This window comes from Molothrus ater, chromosome 15, assembly GCF_012460135.2.
Source record: "Molothrus ater isolate BHLD 08-10-18 breed brown headed cowbird chromosome 15, BPBGC_Mater_1.1, whole genome shotgun sequence".
NCBI classification, from domain to species: Eukaryota; Metazoa; Chordata; class Aves; order Passeriformes; family Icteridae; genus Molothrus; species Molothrus ater.
In genome coordinates this window covers 2,591,423-2,615,474 of record NC_050492.2, presented here as the reverse complement: position 1 = coordinate 2,615,474, position 24,052 = coordinate 2,591,423, and the positions used below count along the sequence as shown (strand labels likewise).

Sequence of the window (24,052 nt, the reverse complement as noted above, 5' to 3'; positions counted from 1 at the left end):
AAAATAAGGATTACGCACTGACGTTGCCTCAAAGTGCTGTCCGGAGCTGGTTGTCAACAGGCTTTGCCTCGGTTACAGTTCTGCATTCCAGCTCTGATACCACGAAATGAGAGTTGGTGGATTCGAATACTTTTGTGTGCTGTGCGGCGCTGGAGGCGGCTGGCGAGATACCAGAAGGGGTAAAAAGAGAGCAGCGGGAAAAGTCCAAAGGATAAAATATAAAAGGAGCACGGTAAGAAGAAACAGCAGAGGAGGTGGCCATGACGGATCAGAAGCACAGGAGCAGTCGCGGAGCGTGTGAGGCGGCGGAGCAGCGCACGGTGTCGCTGCAGGCTCAGGAACGGCTCGGTGTGGGCGGCTCCGGCCCGGTGCGGCGGAGAGCCCGGCTGTGAGCGCGGGGGGGCGGCTTGGGCCGGGCAGCAGAGGCGGCGCGTCCGGGCGGCGGCGGGGAGCCGTGCGGGGCCCGGGCCGGGGCCGGCGGGCAGAGCGGCGTTGGCGGCGGGCAGAGCGGCAGGAAGGATGGGCGAGCGTTGTTGTGCGGCGCTGGTGCGGCTGCTGGTGCTGCAGGCGGCCTGGGCGCTGTCGGGCGGGCAGGTGCGCTACTCGGTGCCGGAGGAAGCCAAGGCCGGCACGGTGGTGGGCCGTCTGGCGCAGGACCTGGGCCTGGAGGCGGGCGAGGCGGAGGCGCGGCGGCTGCGGCTGGTGGCGCAGGGCCGGCGGGCGAGCGTGGAGGTGAGCGGGGCGAGCGGCGCGCTGCTGGTGAGCTCGCGGCTCGACCGGGAGGAGCTGTGCGGCAAGAGCGCGCCGTGCGCGCTGCGCCTGGAGGTGCTGCTGGAGCGGCCGCTGCGCGTCTTCCATGTGCAGCTGGAGGTCACCGACATCAACGACAATGCCCCCGTCTTCCCCGCCGCCCGGAAAAACCTCAGTTTATCGGAGAACTCCCCTACCGGGTTCCGTTTCCCGCTGGAGGGCGCGTCGGATGCGGATATCGGAGCGAACGCACAGCTCTCCTACACACTCAGCCCCAGCGAGCATTTCTCTCTGGATTTGCATCGGAGTGAGGAATACCGAGAATCCCTGTTTCTGGTACTAACGAAACCTCTGGACCGCGAGACGATTCCCGTGCACCGGTTGGTGCTGACGGCGAGTGACGGGGGCCGGCCGTCTCTGACGGGGACAATGGAGCTGGTGATCTCGGTGGAGGATGCCAACGACAACGCGCCCCAGTTCAACCAGTCTGTGTATAAAGTGCAGCTGCCAGAGAGCGCTGGGGTGGGGACACTGGTGGCAAGGGTGAATGCCACGGATCCAGATTTGGGAAGTAATGGAGAGGTGACATTTAGTGTGAGCAATACTTTTCCAGAAAAGGGGATGAATATTTTCCTTTTAAATGCCAGGACGGGTGAAATAAACCTGGGGGGCACCGTAGACTATGAAGAGGTTCCTGTATATGAGATACAAATCGAAGCAAGGGATAAGGGGACACCCTCTCTGTCGGGTCACTGCAAGGTGGTGCTGGAGGTGGTGGACGTGAACGACAACGCTCCGGAGGTGTGGGTGACGTCGCTGTCGGTGCCGGTGGCGGAGGACGCGTCGGTGGGGACGGTGGTGGCCCTGCTGAGCGTGTCGGACCGGGACTCGGGGGAGAACGGTCGCGTGCGGTGCTGGGTGTGGCCGGCGTCGCCGTTCGGTCTGGAGGCGACGTTCTTGGGCTCGTACTCGCTGGTGCTGCGCGAGGCGCTGGACCGGGAGCGGGTGTCGGAGTACGAGGTGGAGGTGCGTGCGGAGGACGGCGGGGCGCCGGCGCTGCGCGCCAGGCGCGGGCTGCGGGTGCCGGTGTCGGACGTGAACGACAACGCGCCCTTGTTCGCGCAGGCCGTGTACACGGTGCTGGCGCGGGAGAACAACGCGGCGGGCGCGGAGCTGGCGCGGTTGTGGGCGCGGGACCCGGACGAGGCGGCCAACGGGCGCGTCAGCTACTCGGTGTGGGACGGCGGCCTGGGCGTGGGCGTGGGCGGGGCGGCGGGGTCGTCGTCGTCGTCGGGTGGCATGGGGTGGCGTCCGGCGTCGAGCTACGTGTCGGTGGACGCGGAGAGCGGGCGCCTGTGGGCGCTGCAGCCCTTGGACTACGAGGAGCTGCAGGTGCTGCAGTTCGAGGTGCGCGCGGTGGACGCGGGGGAGCCGGCGCTGAGCGGCAACGCCACGGTGCAGCTGTTCGTGCTGGACGAGAACGACAACGCGCCGGCGCTGCTGCCGGCCGCGGGCTCGGCAGCGGAGGCGGCGGCGGCGGCGCTGGCGGGGGCGGGCTCGGAGTCGGGCACGCTGTGGGCGTGGGCGGCGTGGGGGGCGCCGGCGGGGCAGGTGGTGGCCAAGATCCGCGCCGTGGACGCCGACTCGGGCTACAACGCGTGGCTGCGCTACGAGCTGTGCGAGCCGCAAGGGGGCAAGGGCCCGTTCCGCGTGGGGCTCTACAGCGGCGAGGTGAGCACGGCGCGGGCGCTGGACGAGGCGGACGGGCCTCGCCAGAGGCTGCTGATCGTCGTGCGCGACCACGGCGAGCCGGCGCGCTCGGCCACGGCCACGCTCAGCGTGTCGCTGCTCGAGGCCGCCGAGGCGGCGCTGGCCGCGGGATCCTCGGCGGCGTCGTCGTCGTCGTCGTCCGCGGTGTCGCGCTCGGCGGCGGGCGCGGAGCTGGGGCCCGGTGCGGCGAGCGCGGCCACCAACGTGTGGCTGGTGGTGGCCATCTGCGCCGTGTCCAGCCTCTTCCTGCTGGCCGTGGTGCTGTACGGGGCGTCGCGCTGGGCGCCGCGGGCGGCCGTGCTCTCGGGGCCCGGGCCCACGACGCTCGTGTGCGCCAGCGAAGTGGGCAGCTGGTCCTACTCGCAGCGCCACAGCCGCAGCCTGTGCGTGGCGGACGGCGCTGCCAAGAGCGACCTCATGGTTTTCAGCCCCAACTTCCCTCCGCCGCCGCCCGGCCCTGCAGCCAAGGACACGCAGCCGGAGCCCTCCGCTCTCCTCGGCACGGTCAGTGGCAATACCTTGTTCGCATCTCTCTCTTATCTTCTCCGCCTCTTTCCCCCTCCAGCCATTCTCTCCCGCCCCCTTGGTAGTTCTTGCTTCTAGGGAGGTCCCGCCCCCGCAGCCTGAGGGCAGTGGGTTTTTAAGGAAGTTAAAGGGATATTTCCATCGTCGGCCTTTCCTTGCCTGGTTTTGCAAGTTCTTGGTGCGTGGAAGCAGGGTTAAGTTTTTATGGCACCTCAGAGCAATTACCATCCGCAGGTGAGTCTCGCTGTGCTGGGCAGGAGTTTTACTCAGGAATGAAATCACTGCCTGTTGCTGTGAGGGGTACCCCGAGTGCCAGCTTTGCAGGCAACTTTGTTACGTTTTTGCATGAAGGGTTTCAATGCCAGCTTGGTGCAGGAATTCAAGACGAGCCTTGGTGGTGACAGTCCCCCAGACACGGTGTTTTGACTTAATGCCTTTGCTGACTTCTGACTATGTTGGTATTAGGTCAGGATTGTTATTGAAAACTGTCCTCTTTTATTTTCCTTGCCTGAGATGTGACACAAAATTACGCTTGGGATTTCAACTATTTGACTCCCTGTGGAAACAACAATTCTGCATTTAGGTTCCACCATCAGGCTCATTAAGAAAGTAGGAAAGGCAGGAGGGACTTTACTATCCCCTTTTCCATTGTATTATTTTTTCCTTTCTGTAAGGGAAGCAAAGTGTAGCATGTTTACTAAAGTGAGTGTGGCCGTGGCAGGGTTAGGTCCAGGTTTGTTTTGATGTGACCTTGAGCAGAAGAGCTGCCTGAGGAAGGTGGAATTCATTGAGAAGGGCATGGGCCATGTGTTAGGACAAGAAAGAGTCATGATGTGGTTGTCTTGAGAACTCGTGTCCCAGAGTGATGAATGAAGGATACCCTGAGAAAACTGTGAGGCAGGATGGGCACAGAGTGCTCCTGCCTGGGATCCTTTGCAAGACTCTGTGGTTCTGGAGCTGGAGGCCTTGTGGACCCTGAGAGGCTGTGTGGTATTGAAATGGCCACCAAGTCCTTTGAGGTGATGAAGTTCTCCCAGAACTGAAAGAGGTTTGTGCGGATACATCATTACTGTATGGAATGTGTTGGTAAGAGGAAATGCAATGATGAAGATTGTTTAATGAGGCACTTCCCTCTTTGGAGGAAGGCATTGTGTGAGGGTAGGACTGGAGCTTGCTGGAGTCCTTGTGTAGGAGTCCACATCTAAAGAAGCTTCCTCAGCTGCTGATTTTGCCAGGATGGTTCCTTGCTGCTTGTCCAGTGGGATTTGCAAGAGGATTTGATGAGAAAGTGAGCATAAATCTGTGTGTGCCTCATATCTCCTACCTGAGCCCTTGCAGGGTCAGCCTCAGTAGAAATGGGTGTTCCTTGGTCATGCTTAACCCTGACACCTGCATGGCCACACCAAACCCTGCCGAGCAGCGCAGCCCTGATGTTACTGTAGAAATTCTCCCCCACAGTTTGACTGTGCTTGTGCTTCAGCATTTGTTGTGGTTCTCTCAAAATAAACATACATCGGGGCCAGGATCAGAGCTGTCACTCTGATCACAGAATTTTAAACATCTCTAGTGTGTGGCTTTGTGGTGTTTCCATCTAAGATTGCTGAAAAATGTCAGCACGTTTAGGTTAAATTGCATCTCTTAATAAGTTCTTTTTGCCAATTGTGAGGGAAGGTGGGGATGTACAAAGGCCTGGATCATGCTCAGAGTGGGTTTTATTGCTGGTTCAACGTTTTTGGGTGGGGCAGTTTGGCAGCTACAGCTGTAATTTGAGTGGCAGGGAGTACTGCTTGGGCCCTCTGTCATGACTTTGAGTGGAGAAGTTTATTACTGAGGAAATGGAGATGCTGTGGAGCATAAGCACTATCACTTGGGAAGAAAAGCTCCAGCTGCTTAGCTGGAGATTCATTTCCCAGAGCTTGGGCTAGAGGATTCCACTGGAAAACCTTGTGAAGACACCTGTCACCCAGGGTTGCTCTCCTGGGATCCTCTCAGGTGCTCCTGAAGTCCTGTGTATCCTTGGTATTCTCTGTGCTCTTCCTGGCAGATGTGAAGACATCTTCCATACACAACTTAGATCCCTTGCTTTTGAACATATGGTGTTGGTGAAACAGCAGCGTTTCCAGTTATCAGTCTTGCTTGGTCAGTCTTCTCTGAAGCTCTCCTGGTTTATATCTCTGCTCTTGTCTTGATAGGGAGTGGAAAAACTTCTGTGCATAACCAAGAAGTTTACAGACCTGGCATTTTGATATGGTGGAATGGGACATTTTAGTTTTCTTCTCTCCTTTTGCCAAAACATTCCATCTTTTAAAATTTTTTCTTCTTTTGCATTGGCCATGTGTTGTTAAGAGTGGATGAAATGCAGACTGCTGAATTTTGGCAGCTGTCAGGTAGCAGAGTTTGTAGTAGTTGACCATGGGTATGAGAGATGGATTTTCCAGTCTTCTAAGCTGAGGTTGAGGTTGGGAGAATGTCCTTAGATTTGCAGGATCATATATTTTAGCATGTGCTAAAAGTACATGAAGGAGGGTTGTGCTCTGTTCAGTGATTTAGAGGCTTTTGCAGAATGTGGGTCATTTCCCCTTATTCATCCTCTCCAGAAATCTCTGATAACATTAAAAGAAAATATGCTTCAGAATCAATTCCCTCTCTTGACAGTAAATATTTTCTGAAGAAAGAGCCAAGGATGCTTCAGGTAAGTTCATGCTGCCTAAAGAAGATGAGTCTGATTTCACTTGTACCTTGGATTGACCGAATGTGCCTGGATATGGAGTTGGATTTGATGATCCTTATGGGTGCCTTTAAGTTTGAAATATTCTTTGATTCCTTTCCTGGATCAGCAGAGCACCACTGCCTCCTCCCATTCCTAACTTCTTTCTCCAGACACAAATAACAGCAATCATGGATGAAGGAGGCGCCCTAACGCATTTCTCAGAGTGGATGCGTTGGGAGTCAGGAGTGTTTTCTCAGAGAAAATGACAGAGATAAAATGACTCTGCTGCCTCTACCCTTTGGATCTGGCTGCACAGTGGGATTTGATGGGGAATTTGCCCCTGGGGATGGACCTTCTTGCTGTGTGTTTCTGACTGTTCTGGCCTGCCTGAAATATGGAGCCAGAAATTTACATTCAGCATGCAGGAGGCAAATGAGGCCTGAAGAACAGCTCTTCATCAGAGTATATGAAAAGTGTCAGAAGCTGTGGTGTTCAGCATTCAGGATGGATTGGTGTGCTGGGCCTTGATGGCTTTGAGTTCCAGAAGAAGATTCACTGGGTTGTTTGTGCTTAGTCAAGTCTGTTTACAGCAATGTCAAAGTACCTAGGGATTTGGCCTTTGTTTGAGAGGGCTGTGAATTCTCTCCCTTGAGAGGATGGAGCCTGAAGAGTGTGGTTTCCTTCCAGAAGGTGAGATGAAAGAGCAAGCTGGCAGTCTGGCACAGACTTGAAGGGAGCAGGAAATTTGCTCCTTGAGTGGAAAGATGAAAGATGTCAGCAAGAGGAATGAGAACTGTCACCAATGGTGTGTTTGTGCTTCATGGGGAGAGTGAAGTAATGGAAAAATACATTGGTAAAAGAGATGAGGAAGAAGAGAGTATGTGTGTGCATAAGGAGAGTGAAGAGGAAGATGGGAAAATGGAAGAAAGGATGGATGGACGGAAAAATGTATTGCTGGTATGTCCCAGATGCTGTCACTGTAAACAGAAAGGGAGAAGAGCAAGTAAGGAAGACATGAAAGGAGTGAGAGAAGAGGAAGAGAGAAGATGCTATGAAGGTATTAGACAAGAAGGTAATTAAGAATGGAAGATGAGAAAGAGGAGAAAGAAATCAACAGCGAAGGAGATGAACAGTACGAAACGCCCTTACCTCTAATCGCTGGGTGGAGCTGGTTCTCAAGAGCCCCCGCCTCCATGCGAATATTCCGCGGTCCGACGCTAATGCCACGTAAGTCGAGTTGGTGGATCCAGCTTGCTTTTCCTGCAGTCAGGCTCCGGAGGCGACGGGCGAGATAGCAGAAGGGGTAAGAAGAGAGCAGCGGAAAAAGTCCAAAGAATGAAATATAAAAGGAGCACGGTAAGAAGAAACAGCAGAGGAGGTGGCCATGACGGATCAGAGGCACAGGCGCTGTCACGGAGCGTGTGAGGCGGCGGAGCAGCGCACGGTGTCGCTGCAGGCTCAGGAACGGCTCGGTGTGGGCGGCTCCGGCCCGGTGCGGCGGAGAGCCCGGCTGTGAGCGCGGGGGGGCGGCTTGGGCCGGGCAGCAGAGGCGGCGCGTCCGGGCGGCGGCGGGGAGCCGTGCGGGGCCCGGGCCGGGGCCGGCGGGCAGAGCGGCGTTGGCGGCGGGCAGAGCGGCAGGAAGGATGGGCGAGCGTTGTTGTGCGGCGCTGGTGCGGCTGCTGGTGCTGCAGGCGGCCTGGGCGCTGTCGGGCGGGCAGGTGCGCTACTCGGTGCCGGAGGAAGCCAAGGCCGGCACGGTGGTGGGCCGTCTGGCGCAGGACCTGGGCCTGGAGGCGGGCGAGGCGGAGGCGCGGCGGCTGCGGCTGGTGGCGCAGGGCCGGCGGGCGAGCGTGGAGGTGAGCGGGGCGAGCGGCGCGCTGCTGGTGAGCTCGCGGCTCGACCGGGAGGAGCTGTGCGGCAAGAGCGCGCCGTGCGCGCTGCGCCTGGAGGTGCTGCTGGAGCGGCCGCTGCGCGTCTTCCATGTGCAGCTGGAGGTCACCGACATCAACGACAATGCCCCCGTCTTCCCCGCCGCCCGCAGAAACCTCAGCATCGCGGAATCGTCTGTGCCGGGGTCTCGTTTCCCACTGGAGAGCGCGTCGGATGCGGATATTGGAGGGAACGCTCAGCTCACCTACACACTCAGCCCCAGCGATCACTTCAGAATAGAGGAAGAAAACAGTAACTCTCGTAGTAAGTCTCTTTTTCTTGTACTCATGAAATCTCTGGACCGCGAGACGATTCCCGTGCACCGGTTGGTGCTGACGGCGACTGACGGGGGCCGGCCGTCTCTGTCGGGGACCATGGAGCTGGTGATCTCCGTGCTGGACGCAAACGACAACGCGCCCCAGTTCAACCAATCTCTGTATAATATACATTTGTCTGAGGACGCCATACAAGGGACACTTGTGGCGCGGATGAATGCGACGGACCTGGACGAAGGAAGTAATAGAGATGTGAGATATGAAATCGATACTATTGTTCCTCCCTCTGCCTCAGATTTATTCAGCATTGATGCGAACACAGGGGAGATCAGACTGACGGGCGCCTTGGACTTTGAAGTAGTTAATTTATACGACCTAAATATAAGGGCGACAGATAAAGGGACGCCCCCGCTGTCGGGTCACTGCAAGGTGGTGCTGGAGGTGCTGGACGTGAACGACAACGCTCCGGAGGTGTGGGTGACGTCGCTGTCGGTGCCGGTGGCGGAGGACGCGTCGGTGGGGACGGTGGTGGCCCTGCTGAGCGTGTCGGACCGGGACTCGGGGGAGAACGGTCGCGTGCGGTGCTGGGTGTGGCCGGCGTCGCCGTTCGGTCTGGAGGCGACGTTCTTGGGCTCGTACTCGCTGGTGCTGCGCGAGGCGCTGGACCGGGAGCGGGTGTCGGAGTACGAGGTGGAGGTGCGTGCGGAGGACGGCGGGGCGCCGGCGCTGCGCGCCAGGCGCGGGCTGCGGGTGCCGGTGTCGGACGTGAACGACAACGCGCCCTTGTTCGCGCAGGCCGTGTACACGGTGCTGGCGCGGGAGAACAACGCGGCGGGCGCGGAGCTGGCGCGGCTGTGGGCGCGGGACCCGGACGAGGCGGCCAACGGGCGCGTCAGCTACTCGGTGTGGGACGGCGGCCTGGGCGTGGGCGTGGGCGGGGCGGCGGGGTCGTCGTCGTCGTCGGGTGGCATGGGGTGGCGTCAGGCGTCGAGCTACGTGTCGGTGGACGCGGAGAGCGGGCGCCTGTGGGCGCTGCAGCCCTTGGACTACGAGGAGCTGCAGGTGCTGCAGTTCGAGGTGCGCGCGGTGGACGCGGGGGAGCCGGCGCTGAGCGGCAACGCCACGGTGCAGCTGTTCGTGCTGGACGAGAACGACAACGCGCCGGCGCTGCTGCCGGCCGCGGGCTCGGCAGCGGAGGCGGCGCTGGCGGGGGCGGGCTCGGAGTCGGGCACGCTGTGGGCGTGGGCGGCGTGGGGGGCGCCGGCGGGGCAGGTGGTGGCCAAGATCCGCGCCGTGGACGCCGACTCGGGCTACAACGCGTGGCTGCGCTACGAGCTGTGCGAGCCGCAAGGGGGCAAGGGCCCGTTCCGCGTGGGGCTCTACAGCGGCGAGGTGAGCACGGCGCGGGCGCTGGACGAGGCGGACGGGCCTCGCCAGAGGCTGCTGATCGTCGTGCGCGACCACGGCGAGCCGGCGCGCTCGGCCACGGCCACGCTCAGCGTGTCGCTGCTCGAGGCCGCCGAGGCGGCGCTGGCCGCGGGATCCTCGGCGGCGTCCTCGTCGTCCGCGGTGTCGCGCTCGGCGGCGGGCGCGGAGCTGGGGCCCGGCGCGGCGAGCGCGGCCACCAACGTGTGGCTGGTGGTGGCCATCTGCGCCGTGTCCAGCCTCTTCCTGCTGGCCGTGGTGCTGTACGGGGCGTCGCGCTGGGCGCCGCGGGCGGCCGTGCTCTCGGGGCCCGGGCCCACGACGCTCGTGTGCGCCAGCGAAGTGGGCAGCTGGTCCTACTCGCAGCGCCACAGCCGCAGCCTGTGCGTGGCGGACGGCGCTGCCAAGAGCGACCTCATGGTTTTCAGCCCCAACTTCCCTCCGCCGCCGCCCGGCCCTGCAGCCAAGGACACGCAGCCGGAGCCCTCCGCTCTCCTCGACACGGTCAGTGGCACTGCCTTGTTCGCATCTCGCTCTTATCTTCTCCGCCTCTTTCCCCCTCCATCCATTCTCTCCCGCCCCCTCGGTAGTTCTTGTTTCTAGGGAGGTCGCGCCCCCGCAGCCTGAGGGCAGTGGGTTTTTAAGGATGTTAGAGGGACATTTCCATCGTCGGGCTTCCTTGCCTGGTTTTGCAAGTTCTTGGTTCGTGGAAGCAGAATTAAGTTTTTATGGCACCTTAGAGCAATTACCATCCGCAGGTGAGTCTCGCTGTGCTGGGCAGGAGTTTTACTCAGGAATGAAATCAGTGCCTGTTGCTGTGAGAGGTACCCCGGGTGCCATCTATGCCGGCAACTTTGTTACGTTTTTGCATGAAGGGTTTCAATGCCAGCTTGGTACAGGAATTCAAGACGAGCCTTGGTGGTGACAGTCCCCCAGACACGGTGTTTTGACTTAATGCCTTTGCTGACTTCTGACTATGTTGGTATTAGGTCAGGATTGTTATTGAAAACTGTCCTCTTTTATTTTCCTTCCCTGAGATGTGACACAAAATTGCACTTGGGATTTCAACTATTTGACTCCCTGTGGAAACAACAATTCTGCATTTAGGTTCCACCATCAGGCTCATTAAGAAAGTAGGAAAGGCAGGAGGGACTTTACTATCCCCTTTTCCATTGTATTATTTTTTCCTTTCTGTAAGGGAAGGAAAGTGTAGCATGTTTACTAAAGTGAGTGTGGCACTGGCAGGGTTAGGTCCAGGTTTGTTTTGATGTGACCTTGAGCAGAAGAGCTGCCTGAGGAAGGTGGAATTCATTGAGAAGGGCATGGGCCATGTGTTAGGACAAGAAAGAGTCATGATGTGGTTGTCTTGAGAACTCGTGTCCCAGAGTGATGAATGAAGGATACCCTGAGAAAACTGTGAGGCAGGATGGGCACAGAGTGCTCCTGCCTGGGATCCTTTGCAAGACTCTGTGGTTCTGGAGCTGGAGGCCTTGTGGACCCTGAGATGCTGTGTGGTATTGAAATGGCCACCAAGTCCTTTGAGGTGATGAAGTTCTCCCAGAACTGAAAGAGGTTTGTGCGGATACATCATTACTGTATGGAGTGTGTTGGTAAGAGGAAATGCAATGATGAAGATTGTTTAATGAGGCACTTCCCTCTTTGGAGGAAGGCATTGTGTGAGGGTAGGACTGGAGCTTGCTGGAGTCCTTGTGTAGGAGTCCACATCTAAAGAAGCTTCCTCAGCTGCTGATTTTGCCAGGATGGTTCCTTGCTGCTTGTCCAGTGGGATTTGCAAGAGGATTTGATGAGAAAGTGAGCATAAATCTGTGTGTGCCTCATATCTCCTACCTGAGCACTTGCAGGGTCAGCCTCAGTAGAAATGGGTGTTCCTTGGTCATGCTTAACCCTGACACCTGCATGGCCACACCAAACCCTGCCGAGCAGCGCAGCCCTGATGTTATTGTAGAAATTCTCCCCCACAGTTTGACTGTACTTGTGCTTCAGCATTTGGTGTAGTTCTCTCAAAATAAAATGAACCTGGATCAGGATCAGAGCTGTCACTCTGATCACAGAATTTTAAACATCTCTATTGTGTAGCTTTATGGTGTTTCCATCTAAGATTGCTGGAAATTCTCAGCACGTTTAGCTTAAATTGCATCTCTTCCTAAGGTCTTTTTGCCAATTGTGAGGGAAGGTGGGGTTGTACAAAGGCCTGGATCATGCTCAGAATGGGTTTTATTGCTGGTGCAACCTGTTTTGGTGGGGCAGTTTGGCTGCTACAGCTGTAATCCTCCGAGTGGCAGGGAGTACTGCTTGGGCCCTCTGTCATGACTTTGAGTGGAGAAGTTTATTACTGAGGAAATGGAGATGCTGTGGAGCATAAGCCCTATCACAGGGGAAGAAAAGCTCCAGCTGCTTAGCTGGAGATTCATTTCCCAGAGCTTGGGCTAGAGGATTCCACTGGAAAACCTTGTGAAGACACCTGTCACCCAGGGTTGCTCTCCTGGGATCCTCTCAGGTGCTCCTGAAGTCCTGTGTATCCTTGGTATTCTCTGTGCTCTTCCTGGCAGATGTGAAGACATCTTCCATACACAACTTAGATCCCTTGCTTTTGAACATATGGTGTTGGTGAAACAGCAGCGTTTCCAGTTATCAGTCTTGCTTGGTCAGTCTGCTCTGAAGCTCTCCTGGTTTATATCTCTGCTCTTGTCTTGATAGGGAGTGGAAAAACTTCTGTGCATAACCAAGAAGTTTACAGACCTGGCATTTTGATATGGTGGAATGGGACATTTTAGTTTTCTTCTCTCCTTTTGCCAAAACATTCCATCTTTTAGAATTTTTTCTTCTTTTGCATTGGCCATGTGTTGTTAAGAGTGGATGAAATGCAGACTGCTGAATTTTGGCAGCTGTCAGGTAGCAGAGTTTGTAGTAGTTGACCATGGGTATGAGAGATGGATTTTCCAGTCTTCTAAGCTGAGGTTGAGGTTGGGAGAATGTCCTTAGATTTGCAGGATCATATATTTTAGCATGTGCTAAAAGTACATGAAGGAGGGTTGTGCTCTGTTCAGTGATTTAGAGGCTTTTGCAGAATGTGGGTCATTTCCCCTTATTCATCCTCTCCAGAAATCTCTGATAACATTAAAAGAAAATATGCTTCAGAATCAATTCCCTCTCTTGACAGTAAATATTTTCTGAAGAAAGAGCCAAGGATGCTTCAGGTAAGTTCATGCTGCCTAAAGAAGATGAGTCTGATTTCACTTGTACCTTGGATTGACCGAATGTGCCTGGATATGGAGTTGGATTTGATGATCCTTATGGGTGCCTTTAAGTTTGAAATATTCTTTGATTCCTTTACTGGATCAGCAGAGCACCACTGCCTCCTCCCATTCCTAACTTCTTTCTCCAGACACAAATAACAGCAATCATGGATGAAGGAGGCGCCCTAACGCATTTCTCAGAGTGGATGCGTTGGGAGTCAGGAGTGTTTTCTCAGAGAAAATGACAGAGATAAAATGACTCTGTTGCCTCTACCCTTTGGATCTGGCTGCACAGTGGGATTTGATGGGGAATTTGCCCCTGGGGATGGACCTTCTTGCTGTGTGTTTCTGACTGTTCTGGCCTGCCTGAAATATGAAGCCAGAAATTTACATTCAGCATGCAGGAGGCAAATGAGGCCTGAAGAACAGCTCTTCATCAGAGTATATGAAAAGTGTCAGAAGCTGTGGTGTTCAGCATTCAGGATTGATTGGTGTGCTTGGCCTTGATGGCTTTGAGTTCCTGAAGAAGATTCACTGGGTTGTTTGTGCTTAGTCAAGTCTGTTTACAGCAATGTCAAAGTACCTAGGGATTGGGCCTTTGTTTGAGAGGGCTGTGAATTCTCTCCCTTGAGAGGATGGAGCCTGAAGAGTGTGGTTTCCTTCCAGAAGGTGAGATGAAAGAGCAAGCTGGCAGTCTGGCACAGACTTGAAGGGAGCAGGAAATTTGCTCCTTGAGTGGAAAGATGAAAGATGTCAGCAAGAGGAATGAGAACTGTCACCAATGGTGTGTTTGTGCTTCATGGGGAGAGTGAAGTAATGGAAAAATACATTGGTAAAAGAGATGAGGAAGAAGAGAGTATGTGTGTGCATAAGGAGAGTGAAGAGGAAGATGGGAAAATGGAAGAAAGGATGGATGGACGGAAAAATGTATTGCTGGTATGTCCCAGATGCTGTCACTGTAAACAGAAAGGGAGAAGAGCAAGTAAGGAAGACATGAAAGGAGTGAGAGAAGAGGAAGAGAGAAGATGCTATGAAGGTATTAGACAAGAAGGTAATTAAGAATGGAAGATGAGAAAGAGGAGAAAGAAATCAACAGCGAAGGAGATGAACAGTACGAAACGCCCTTACCTCTAATCGCTGGGTGGAGCTGGTTCTCAAGAGCCCCCGCCTCCATGCGAATATTCCGCGGTCCGACGCTAATGCCACGTAAGTCGAGTTGGTGGACCCAGCTTGCTTTTCCTGCAGTCAGGCTCCGGAGGCGACGGGCGAGATAGCAGAAGGGGTAAGAAGAGAGCAGCGGAAAAGGTCCGAAGAATGAAATATAAAAGGAGCACGGTAAGAAGAAACAGCAGAGGAGGTGGCCATGACGGAGCGGAGGCACAGGCGCTGTCACGGAGCGTGTGAGGCGGCGGAGCAGCGCACGGTGTCGCTGCAGGCTCAGGAACGGCTCGGTGTGGGCGGCTCCGGCCCGGTGCGGCGGAGAGCCCGGCTGTGAGCGCGGGGGGGCGGCTTGGGCCGGGCAGCAGAGGCGGCGCGTCCGGGCGGCGGCGGGGAGCCGTGCGGGGCCCGGGCCGGGGCCGGCGGGCAGAGCGGCGTTGGCGGCGGGCAGAGCGGCAGGAAGGATGGGCGAGCGTTGTTGTGCGGCGCTGGTGCGGCTGCTGGTGCTGCAGGCGGCCTGGGCGCTGTCGGGCGGGCAGGTGCGCTACTCGGTGCCGGAGGAAGCCAAGGCCGGCACGGTGGTGGGCCGTCTGGCGCAGGACCTGGGCCTGGAGGCGGGCGAGGCGGAGGCGCGGCGGCTGCGGCTGGTGGCGCAGGGCCGGCGGGCGAGCGTGGAGGTGAGCGGGGCGAGCGGCGCGCTGCTGGTGAGCTCGCGGCTCGACCGGGAGGAGCTGTGCGGCAAGAGCGCGCCGTGCGCGCTGCGCCTGGAGGTGCTGCTGGAGCGGCCGCTGCGCGTCTTCCATGTGCAGCTGGAGGTCACCGACATCAACGACAATGCCCCCGTCTTCCCCGCCGCCCGGAAAAACCTCAGCATCGCAGAGTTATCTACGATGCCTGGTTCTCGTTTCCCGCTGGAAGGTGCGTCGGATGCGGATATCGGAGCGAACGCGCAGCTCACGTACACACTCAGCCCCAACGAGCATTTTACACTCGATGTGAAATCGTCTGATGAAAACAGAAAGTCTCTGTTTCTGGTACTCGCAAAATCTTTAGACCGGGAGACAGTTCCCGTGCACCGGCTGGTGCTGACGGCGACTGACGGGGGCCGGCCGTCTCTGACCGGGACCATGGAGCTGGTGATCTCGGTGCTGGATGCAAACGACAACGCCCCCCAATTCAACCAGTCCGTGTATAAACTGCAAATACCAGAGAACGCTACAGAGGGGACGCTCGTAGTACGTGTGAATGCCACGGATCCGGACGAAGGAAGCAATAAGGAGTTTTCTTACAGCATCGTGAGTTCGATTCCTATAGGTAACAAAGAACTCTTTACCATTGACTCCAAGACGGGCGAGATTAGATTGACGGGTACCTTAGACTTCGAAGACGTTCGGTTACACGAATTGCAAATCGAAGCGACAGATAAAGGCTCGCCCCCGCTGTCGGGGCACTGCAGCGTGGAACTGAAGGTGGTGGACGTGAACGACAACGCTCCGGAGGTGTGGGTGACGTCGCTGTCGGTGCCGGTGGCGGAGGACGCGTCGGTGGGGACGGTGGTGGCCCTGCTGAGCGTGTCGGACCGGGACTCGGGGGAGAACGGTCGCGTGCGGTGCTGGGTGTGGCCGGCGTCGCCGTTCGGTCTGGAGGCGACGTTCTTGGGCTCGTACTCGCTGGTGCTGCGCGAGGCGCTGGACCGGGAGCGGGTGTCGGAGTACGAGGTGGAGGTGCGTGCGGAGGACGGCGGGGCGCCGGCGCTGCGCGCCAGGCGCGGGCTGCGGGTGCCGGTGTCGGACGTGAACGACAACGCGCCCTTGTTCGCGCAGGCCGTGTACACGGTGCTGGCGCGGGAGAACAACGCGGCGGGCGCGGAGCTGGCGCGGCTGTGGGCGCGGGACCCGGACGAGGCGGCCAACGGGCGCGTCAGCTACTCGGTGTGGGACGGCGGCCTGGGCGTGGGCGTGGGCGGGGCGGCGGGGTCGTCGCCGTCGTCGGGTGGCATGGGGTGGCGTCCGGCGTCGAGCTACGTGTCGGTGGACGCGGAGAGCGGGCGCCTGTGGGCGCTGCAGCCCTTGGACTACGAGGAGCTGCAGGTGCTGCAGTTCGAGGTGCGCGCGGTGGACGCGGGGGAGCCGGCGCTGAGCGGCAACGCCACGGTGCAGCTGTTCGTGCTGGACGAGAACGACAACGCGCCGGCGCTGCTGCCGGCCGCGGGCTCGGCAGCGGAGGCGGCGCTGGCGGGGGCGGGCTCGGAGTCGGGCACGCTGTGGGCGTGGGCGGCGTGGGGGGCGCCGGCGGGGCAGGTGGTGGCCAAGATCCGCGCCGTGGACGCCGACTCGGGCTACAACGCGTGGCTGCGCTACGAGCTGTGCGAGCCGCAAGGGGGCAAGGGCCCGTTCCGCGTGGGGCTCTACAGCGGCGAGGTGAGCACGGCGCGGGCGCTGGACGAGGCGGACGGGCCTCGCCAGAGGCTGCTGATCGTCGTGCGCGACCACGGCGAGCCGGCGCGCTCGGCCACGGCCACGCTCAGCGTGTCGCTGCTCGAGGCCGCCGAGGCGGCGCTGGCCGCGGGATCCTCGGCGGCGTCCTCGTCGTCCGCGGTGTCGCGCTCGGCGGCGGGCGCGGAGCTGGGGCCCGGCGCGGCGAGCGCGGCCACCAACGTGTGGCTGGTGGTGGCCATCTGCGCCGTGTCCAGCCTCTTCCTGCTGGCCGTGGTGCTGTACGGGGCGTCGCGCTGGGCGCCGCGGGCGGCCGTGCTCTCGGGGCCCGGGCCCACGACGCTCGTGTGCGCCAGCGAAGTGGGCAGCTGGTCCTACTCGCAGCGCCACAGCCGCAGCCTGTGCGTGGCGGACGGCGCTGCCAAGAGCGACCTCATGGTTTTCAGCCCCAACTTCCCTCCGCCGCCGCCCGGCCCTGCAGCCAAGGACACGCAGCCGGAGCCCTCCGCTCTCCTCGATACGGTCAGTGTTCCTCTCTTTCTCGCTCTGTCCCCTCTCACCCGCCCCCTGCGCAGTTCCTGCCTGGAGTCGGGCTCCTCACTCACGCCGTGGGGCGCTCCATGTTTCATGGTCATTTATCCTCTGGGTGCTGGTTGCTTTATCCCTCCTCTTCAGTGCCTGTATTGTGTTGTATCTTGGCAGGTTTTTTATGCCAGTGTGATCTTCTCTCTTCTTTTAACCTTGTTAAGGAGGGGAGCTTGGCAAAATACTGAAATCTTGCTTACCTCGGAGCCAAGTTGAATGAAATACTTTTTTTTCTTGCAGTGTCTTGTGAGTCTTGCATTTTTGATATAATTGAGAATAGAGTTCACCTGTATGTCACTTTCTTCTCTATTTTGTAGTTCTAGAACCTTCAGTAGCTGTTTCAGAAGCAGTCATAATCTCTCTTGAAGCCACATATTTTTCTTGTCTCCTCTGCTTTGTAGTCCCCTGCATCAAAAATATTTTGCCATTTTCTTACCAAGGTGTTCAGAGTCATCAACTTTTTCTGCAGTTATTTCTTGCAGACCTGTATTTGAACTCTGCTTCATAGGGTGATATCTCCTGTAATCTTTGATACATCACTGTTCATGACTTTCTGAGATCCCCTCGTGAGTTAGTAAATAGACTAATTCTTGATAAAGATTTCTGCCCGACTGGAGCGTTAACCTTATCTTGCTGGTCTTACCAGGTCTGATTTTCTTCCACCTGTGGAGTTAATCACAACTCTGAGCGCCTCTTTCAGTCTTTCATTTTGAGTGGAGTGTCTTCACTTGCCGACATTTCCCTGCCTTACAGGTGGGGTGTTCTAATGAATTTCTTGCTTTTAACTGCTGTGAATTGCTGGTTTCCAGTCTTTTCTTACTCAAATGTCTGTCCTCATCTGTTTCACCTTTGAAACAAAAATCTATATTTAAAGTTCTTGTCTCTTCACCGTGCATGGTATATATTAATTTGTGAAGTACTACAGAATTACTATGGACGTGAAAATGACAGATGCATTTCACACTTCCCCCTTCGAAGTTTGATTGAAATGAACTTTCTGATGTAAGGTACTTAAATGCAGAAGAACACAAAGCAAAGCAGATGTCAAAATGTGCAGCTGTAGTGCTAGACTGAGCAAGACATGCTGGTAGAGGACTTGTTTATGGTGAATTAATGTATTTGTAGAAGCACCTCAGTTTGGTTTCTGACTTGGGTAGTCTTATGTAGTCATCAGTCATAGGCATTGTATTTCTAGGATGTTGTGGGGTTTTGACATGATCTCATTTGTGTTTACTTAATTTAATTTTGTTTTTCCCTTCCCTGAGAATAGGTTTTTAAATAAACTGAATTTTTTTTGTCTCATTGTGTGCTTGCCTTATGATAATCATGTGAATATGAAGATGGATGATGCTTGAAACTCCCAATTTCCAGAGAGTGATTTAGCTTGACTTTATCAGGAGATGTGTTGGCAATTGTGAGTGAAAGCAATGCTGCCAAATAATGCTCTTTTATTTCAGAGCCTGTGTTCCTTAATATATACATTATAATATTAATTCAGCTTAATAGATACAGCTGAAAAGTAAAGGGTGGCTCCACAATGCTCCATAATCAGAAAGCAAACTACTGGAACAGAAGATTTCACTGGAAAAAATGTTAAGCCTAAGTGCTGGAGAATTCTGAGCTCCAGAGTTACTCCTCCTGCACTGATGCTGTAGTGTCATTGCCCAATAATATTTTCACTGAACTGTGCTTCATTGTCTTGTAGTCTCTTAAGGTCAATTTTACTTTGAGAGAAAGCTGTGAGGCTTCAGGTTTCATTTGTTTCTGCCTTCATAGAAACGGATAGAGAAATCTTGGCAATACAGCAGGGATTTGAGAGGATGGAAAAAACCTGTTTGCTTTTTCAGCCCTGCTTCCCTGAAATTTTGAACAGTGATCCTTGAACACAGGCCTAACAATGGAGACCTGGAAATAAATCAAGACAACAGTTAGAATAGCAGCAGGTGTCATTAAAAATATCTCTTGACAGACCTGCATGGACTTCTTTAGCGTTTTGTATGTTCCTTTTTTTGCTGTTGCTTTTTACCTTTGGGCGCATGCATCGTTGATTCTTCCTGTAGTATAACCAGCAACTCAGTAATCTGTGAAATTCCCTGGTTTCTGTTACTGCCTGGCCTAGAGGGCAGGGCAGCAGAAAGTGCTGTAGCTGTGTAGAGAAGAGACTCTGATGTCTTTATGTCAGTAGATGAGGTGGGAGCCTGGGAACCTGTTATGAGATGAACTGTGCCTTGCCAGAGCAGTGGTGCAACCCTTTTATCTCATCCCCAGTTGTGCCATGGTTGAATGGTTCTGCTGTGTCCTGCAGCAGCTCATCTCCATCAGTAACAGGCACACGGTTTTGCCGTACTGTGAGTTTCTACCTGCCTAAAAATGCTAACCAAGACCTTGACCTTCATTGTGCAACTACACTTGGGGGATAAAACTTAGAGAAAATACTGATACATAAAGATGAGAGAGTTCAGGTTCCCTGAGCTATTTCACCCTTCTGAGAGGATTTCTGCTGTGTTGGAATGTTGAGAGCATAGAGTTAGGGAGTCGCTGACGGAGTTGAAAGTCTCTGGAATTGGTATTTGCTGATGCTTTACTAGGTTGGAAATACACTTCAGAAGGCAAAACAATTCTGCTATGGACAGACACAGGTACTCTTTGTAATATGATGGGTTTACTGTATTATTTACTCTACGAAAAACCAAGGAGACAATGTGGAATTGCTCAGCTACATCCCTGTCACAAAGCCATGAAAAGGTAAGCAATTTCTGTTAGTTTCTAGCATTCCTGGACTAGACTAAGTACATTACATGTGAATCTATGTCTTCTGAAGACCTGAGTAATTTCTATAGATGGAAGATCAAGGATACAGTCTTCTTCTGCAGAGGAAACAGCTGAAGTATCTTTCGGAAGAAAACATAAATGAGAAAATTGAGTTATGCCTCCTCAGGCATGAGAGAAGATGAAGTCTGGAGATCAGAAGTAGCTTTATGCAGTGAAGATATTCCTCGGAATGATTCCTGGGTTAATATGGGCGTTCAATTGAATGTACATTTTGGCAAGTAAGTAAGTGCTTCTCAATTAAAGTGCCTTAAGGCAGGAGAACAGGAAGAAGAGAAGGAGAAGGGAAGGAGACAAAAGGACCAACTATTACGGCTGCGGAGGAAGGCAGTGTTCGGAAGGGAAATCTCGGAGCGCGTCGGCCGAGCGGGCGGAGCCACGGCAGGTCCGTCCCCGCGCGGAGCCGCAGCGGGAGGGGGGCAGCAGGCGGCTGCTCACGGGAGGAGCCGCGGTCGGACACCAGGTGCCGCTGTTGGCCGCGAAGGCGCCGTGAGCCACGGAAGGGCGGCAGCTCCTCCCCGAGCCTCAGTCACGGTACCGTCAGCCGGAGAAAGGATGCGCCGGACAGGCCCGGGCGGGGCGCCGGGAAAGCGGAGCGGCGTGCTGCTTCTCCCAGGGAGACCCTGAGCTGGACGGCGGGGGAGCGGCGGAGAGCCGGTCAGGACCAGGGAAGGCACTGGAGGCGACAGCGGCGGCGATGCAGTGGGGGCCCGTGCTGCGGCTGCTGGTGCTGCAGGCGGCCTGGGCGCTGTCGGGCGGGCAGGTGCGCTACTCGGTGCCGGAGGAAGCCAAGGCCGGCACGGTGGTGGGCCGTCTGGCGCAGGACCTGGGCCTGGAGGCGGGCGAGGCGGAGGCGCGGCGGCTGCGGCTGGTGGCGCAGGGCCGGCGGGCGAGCGTGGAGGTGAGCGGGGCGAGCGGCGCGCTGCTGGTGAGCTCGCGGCTCGACCGGGAGGAGCTGTGCGGCAAGAGCGCGCCGTGCGCGCTGCGCCTGGAGGTGCTGCTGGAGCGGCCGCTGCGCGTCTTCCATGTGCAGCTGGAGGTCACCGACATCAACGACAATGCCCCCGTCTTCCGTGTGGACGAAGAAACCCTTAACATCGCGGAATCGTCTCTGCCGGGGTCTCGTTTCCCGCTGGAGGGCGCGTCGGATGCGGATATCGGGGCGAACGCGCAGCTCACCTATACACTCAGCCCCAGTGAGCATTTCAGTCTTGATCATCAGGGGAATAATGACCAGACTGCATCTTTGGGTCTTATTTTAACGAAATCTCTGGACCGCGAGACGATTCCCGTGCACCGGTTGGTGCTGACGGCGACTGACGGGGGCCGGCCGTCTCTGACGGGCACCATGGAGCTGGTGATCTCGGTGCTGGACGCGAACGACAATCCGCCCCAATTCAACCAGTCTGTGTATAAAGTCCAAGCTCTAGAAGGTTCAGAGCTCGGGACTCTGTTAGTCACGCTTAGTGCCACGGATCCGGACGAAGGGATCAATAGCGATATTATATATTTATTTAGTAGACGTGTTAGTACAAAAGTTAAAGAAATGTTCACAATCGACGAAATCAAAGGAGAAATCAGACTGCAAGGCAAATTAGACTATGAAGAAATGAATAGTTACGAGATTCCTGTAGAAGCAAGGGACAAAGGCTCCCCCCCGCTGTCGGGACACTGCAAGGTGGTGCTGGAGGTTCTGGACGTGAACGACAACGCTCCGGAGGTGTGGGTGACGTCGCTGTCGGTGCCGGTGGCGGAGGACGCGTCGGTGGGGACGGTGGTGGCCCTGCTGAGCGTGTCGGACCGGGACTCGGGGGAGAACGGTCGCGTGCGGTGCTGGGTGTGGCCGGCGTCGCCGTTCGGTCTGGAGGCGACGTTCTTGGGCTCGTACTCGCTGGTGCTGCGCGAGGCGCTGGACCGGGAGCGGGTGTCGGAGTACGAGGTGGAGGTGCGTGCGGAGGACGGCGGGGCGCCGGCGCTGCGCGCCAGGCGCGGGCTGCGGGTGCCGGTGTCGGACGTGAACGACAACGCGCCCTTGTTCGCGCAGGCCGTGTACACGGTGCTGGCGCGGGAGAACAACGCGGCGGGCGCGGAGCTGGCGCGGCTGTGGGCGCGGGACCCGGACGAGGCGGCCAACGGGCGCGTCAGCTACTCGGTGTGGGACGGCGGCCTGGGCGTGGGCGTGGGCGGGGCGGCGGGGTCGTCGTCGTCGTCGGGTGGCATGGGGTGGCGTCCGGCGTCGAGCTACGTGTCGGTGGACGCGGAGAGCGGGCGCCTGTGGGCGCTGCAGCCCTTGGACTACGAGGAGCTGCAGGTGCTGCAGTTCGAGGTGCGCGCGGTGGACGCGGGGGAGCCGGCGCTGAGCGGCAACGCCACGGTGCAGCTGTTCGTGCTGGACGAGAACGACAACGCGCCGGCGCTGCTGCCGGCCGCGGGCTCGGCAGCGGAGGCGGCGGCGGCGGCGCTGGCGGGGGCGGGCTCGGAGTCGGGCACGCTGTGGGCGTGGGCGGCGTGGGGGGCGCCGGCGGGGCAGGTGGTGGCCAAGATCCGCGCCGTGGACGCCGACTCGGGCTACAACGCGTGGCTGCGCTACGAGCTGTGCGAGCCGCAAGGGGGCAAGGGCCCGTTCCGCGTGGGGCTCTACAGCGGCGAGGTGAGCACGGCGCGGGCGCTGGACGAGGCGGACGGGCCTCGCCAGAGGCTGCTGATCGTCGTGCGCGACCACGGCGAGCCGGCGCGCTCGGCCACGGCCACGCTCAGCGTGTCGCTGCTCGAGGCCGCCGAGGCGGCGCTGGCCGCGGGATCCTCGGCGGCGTCGTCGTCGTCGTCCGCGGTGTCGCGCTCGGCGGCGGGCGCGGAGCTCGGGCCCGGCGCGGCGAGCGCGGCCACCAACGTGTGGCTGGTGGTGGCCATCTGCGCCGTGTCCAGCCTCTTCCTGCTGGCCGTGGTGCTGTACGGGGCGTCGCGCTGGGCGCCGCGGGCGGCCGTGCTCTCGGGGCCCGGGCCCACGACGCTCGTGTGCGCCAGCGAAGTGGGCAGCTGGTCCTACTCGCAGCGCCACAGCCGCAGCCTGTGCGTGGCGGACGGCGCTGCCAAGAGCGACCTCATGGTTTTCAGCCCCAACTTCCCTCCGCCGCCGCCTGATCCTGCTGCAGAAAATGGTTCTGCTGGGAAGGGGCCGTCTGTTTCCCCTCTTGCTTCAAGCGTGGTAAGAGTCTTCGACATTTTTGTTTCTCTGTTTGGTAGTACGATTTCCTTAATACATGAATCTTTGATGTATTAAAGCACTTTTTCTGTGATAAGAGTTTTAGAACGACGTCCTAGCTTTGCAGTGCATTGCATTTAAACGTGATGATCTTCCTTCTATGTGCGTGTTCACATTTTGAAATTTCATTTTCTCTATACCTGACCGCCCCTCAAAATTTTCGTGTTTTCTTCTTTCACTTTCAACAAAATGTCTTGCATCGGACGTTATTTTTTTAATGGTGTTTGTAATTTTTGTTTTTACTGTGTCTTTAGCGTCAAATTGCGTTGCTAGGTGTTAGGGGATATTTTATTTTCCTGTTTAAAGCGCCTTTCAAATTGATTGTGAGTTGTTCAGTAGTTTGATAACTCCCTCAAGGTGAATGTAATTGCGTCTTGGAACGCCTTATTTGATGATGTATCAGTGAAGCGCCAAGGTGCCCTCGTGAGTTTTTCGATTTAGAAGCTTTCTAATTGTCGCGATTCGCCAGTCTTGAGAAACTGAAATACACGATGTGATAATTTTGGGGCGAAAAGAGCTGATGAATGTTGATGGAAGTTGTGAGCGTTGTTCTGCTTCTGGAAGTCCATCGAAAATATGTGCGTGTGTGAGCGCGGCGTGCAGGAAAATCCAGGATGCTTTGTGGAGAGATGCAGAACTGTTTGAGGAACGGGGTGGTGATTTACCATTCCCCAAGACCTGATCTCACTTTTCGTAGTGATGGGGCGTCTCTTTTATTCCATCCGTACAGAAATACGCTATAGAAAAAAGAGTCCAAACTTGGTGAGAGAGGAGAAAGGCGGGAAATTGGTGAAGGGAAAATTATGACGGAAAACTTTTGTGTGTGGCGTTCAGTGGTTCAGTGATGGTAGCTTGAAAGCTTTTGGCTCTCGGCAGCAGAGCAGAAAATACCAAGAGAACAGTTTCGACACTATTTTCCTCAGTGATTTCCCGACGTAGAGAGCGATTGTTTAATTACCGGGTTGTTTTCAACACCATGATTTATCAGCTGATCTTTTCCTTGCTCTGATGGCACTGAGTTGACTCGGTTCTCATCTCGGCCAGCTTCAAAGTACTCTTTGAGATAAGACTTCAGGCTCATGTTTAGTGCTTCTTGTTCAGTGTCAGAAAATTAAAACAATTTTTAAGGGGACAAGTGAAGA

At 56.5% G+C, this 24,052-nt stretch overlaps 1 protein-coding gene across 5 annotated transcripts in view; it reads left to right on the top strand.

Moving 5' to 3' along the window:
• The first annotated feature begins 318 nt into the window (after nucleotides 1–318).
• LOC118692261 (protocadherin alpha-C2-like) overlaps nucleotides 319–24,052 on the top strand; it is a 105,621-nt gene continuing 81,887 nt past the window's right edge. For 2 of the 5 annotated variants that reach the window (XM_036391963.2, XM_036391965.2), the window contains exon 1: nucleotides 20,156–22,853. In XM_036391963.2, the coding sequence (XP_036247856.2) occupies nucleotides 20,346–22,853 (2,508 nt within the window). In that variant the 5' untranslated portion in view covers nucleotides 20,156–20,345. Of the gene's footprint in view, nucleotides 3,025–6,510; nucleotides 9,889–13,883; nucleotides 16,757–20,155; nucleotides 22,854–24,052 lie in introns of those variants that run through there. The other 3 variants (XM_036391959.2, XM_036391960.2, XM_054516434.1) reach the window with 3 other exon arrangements.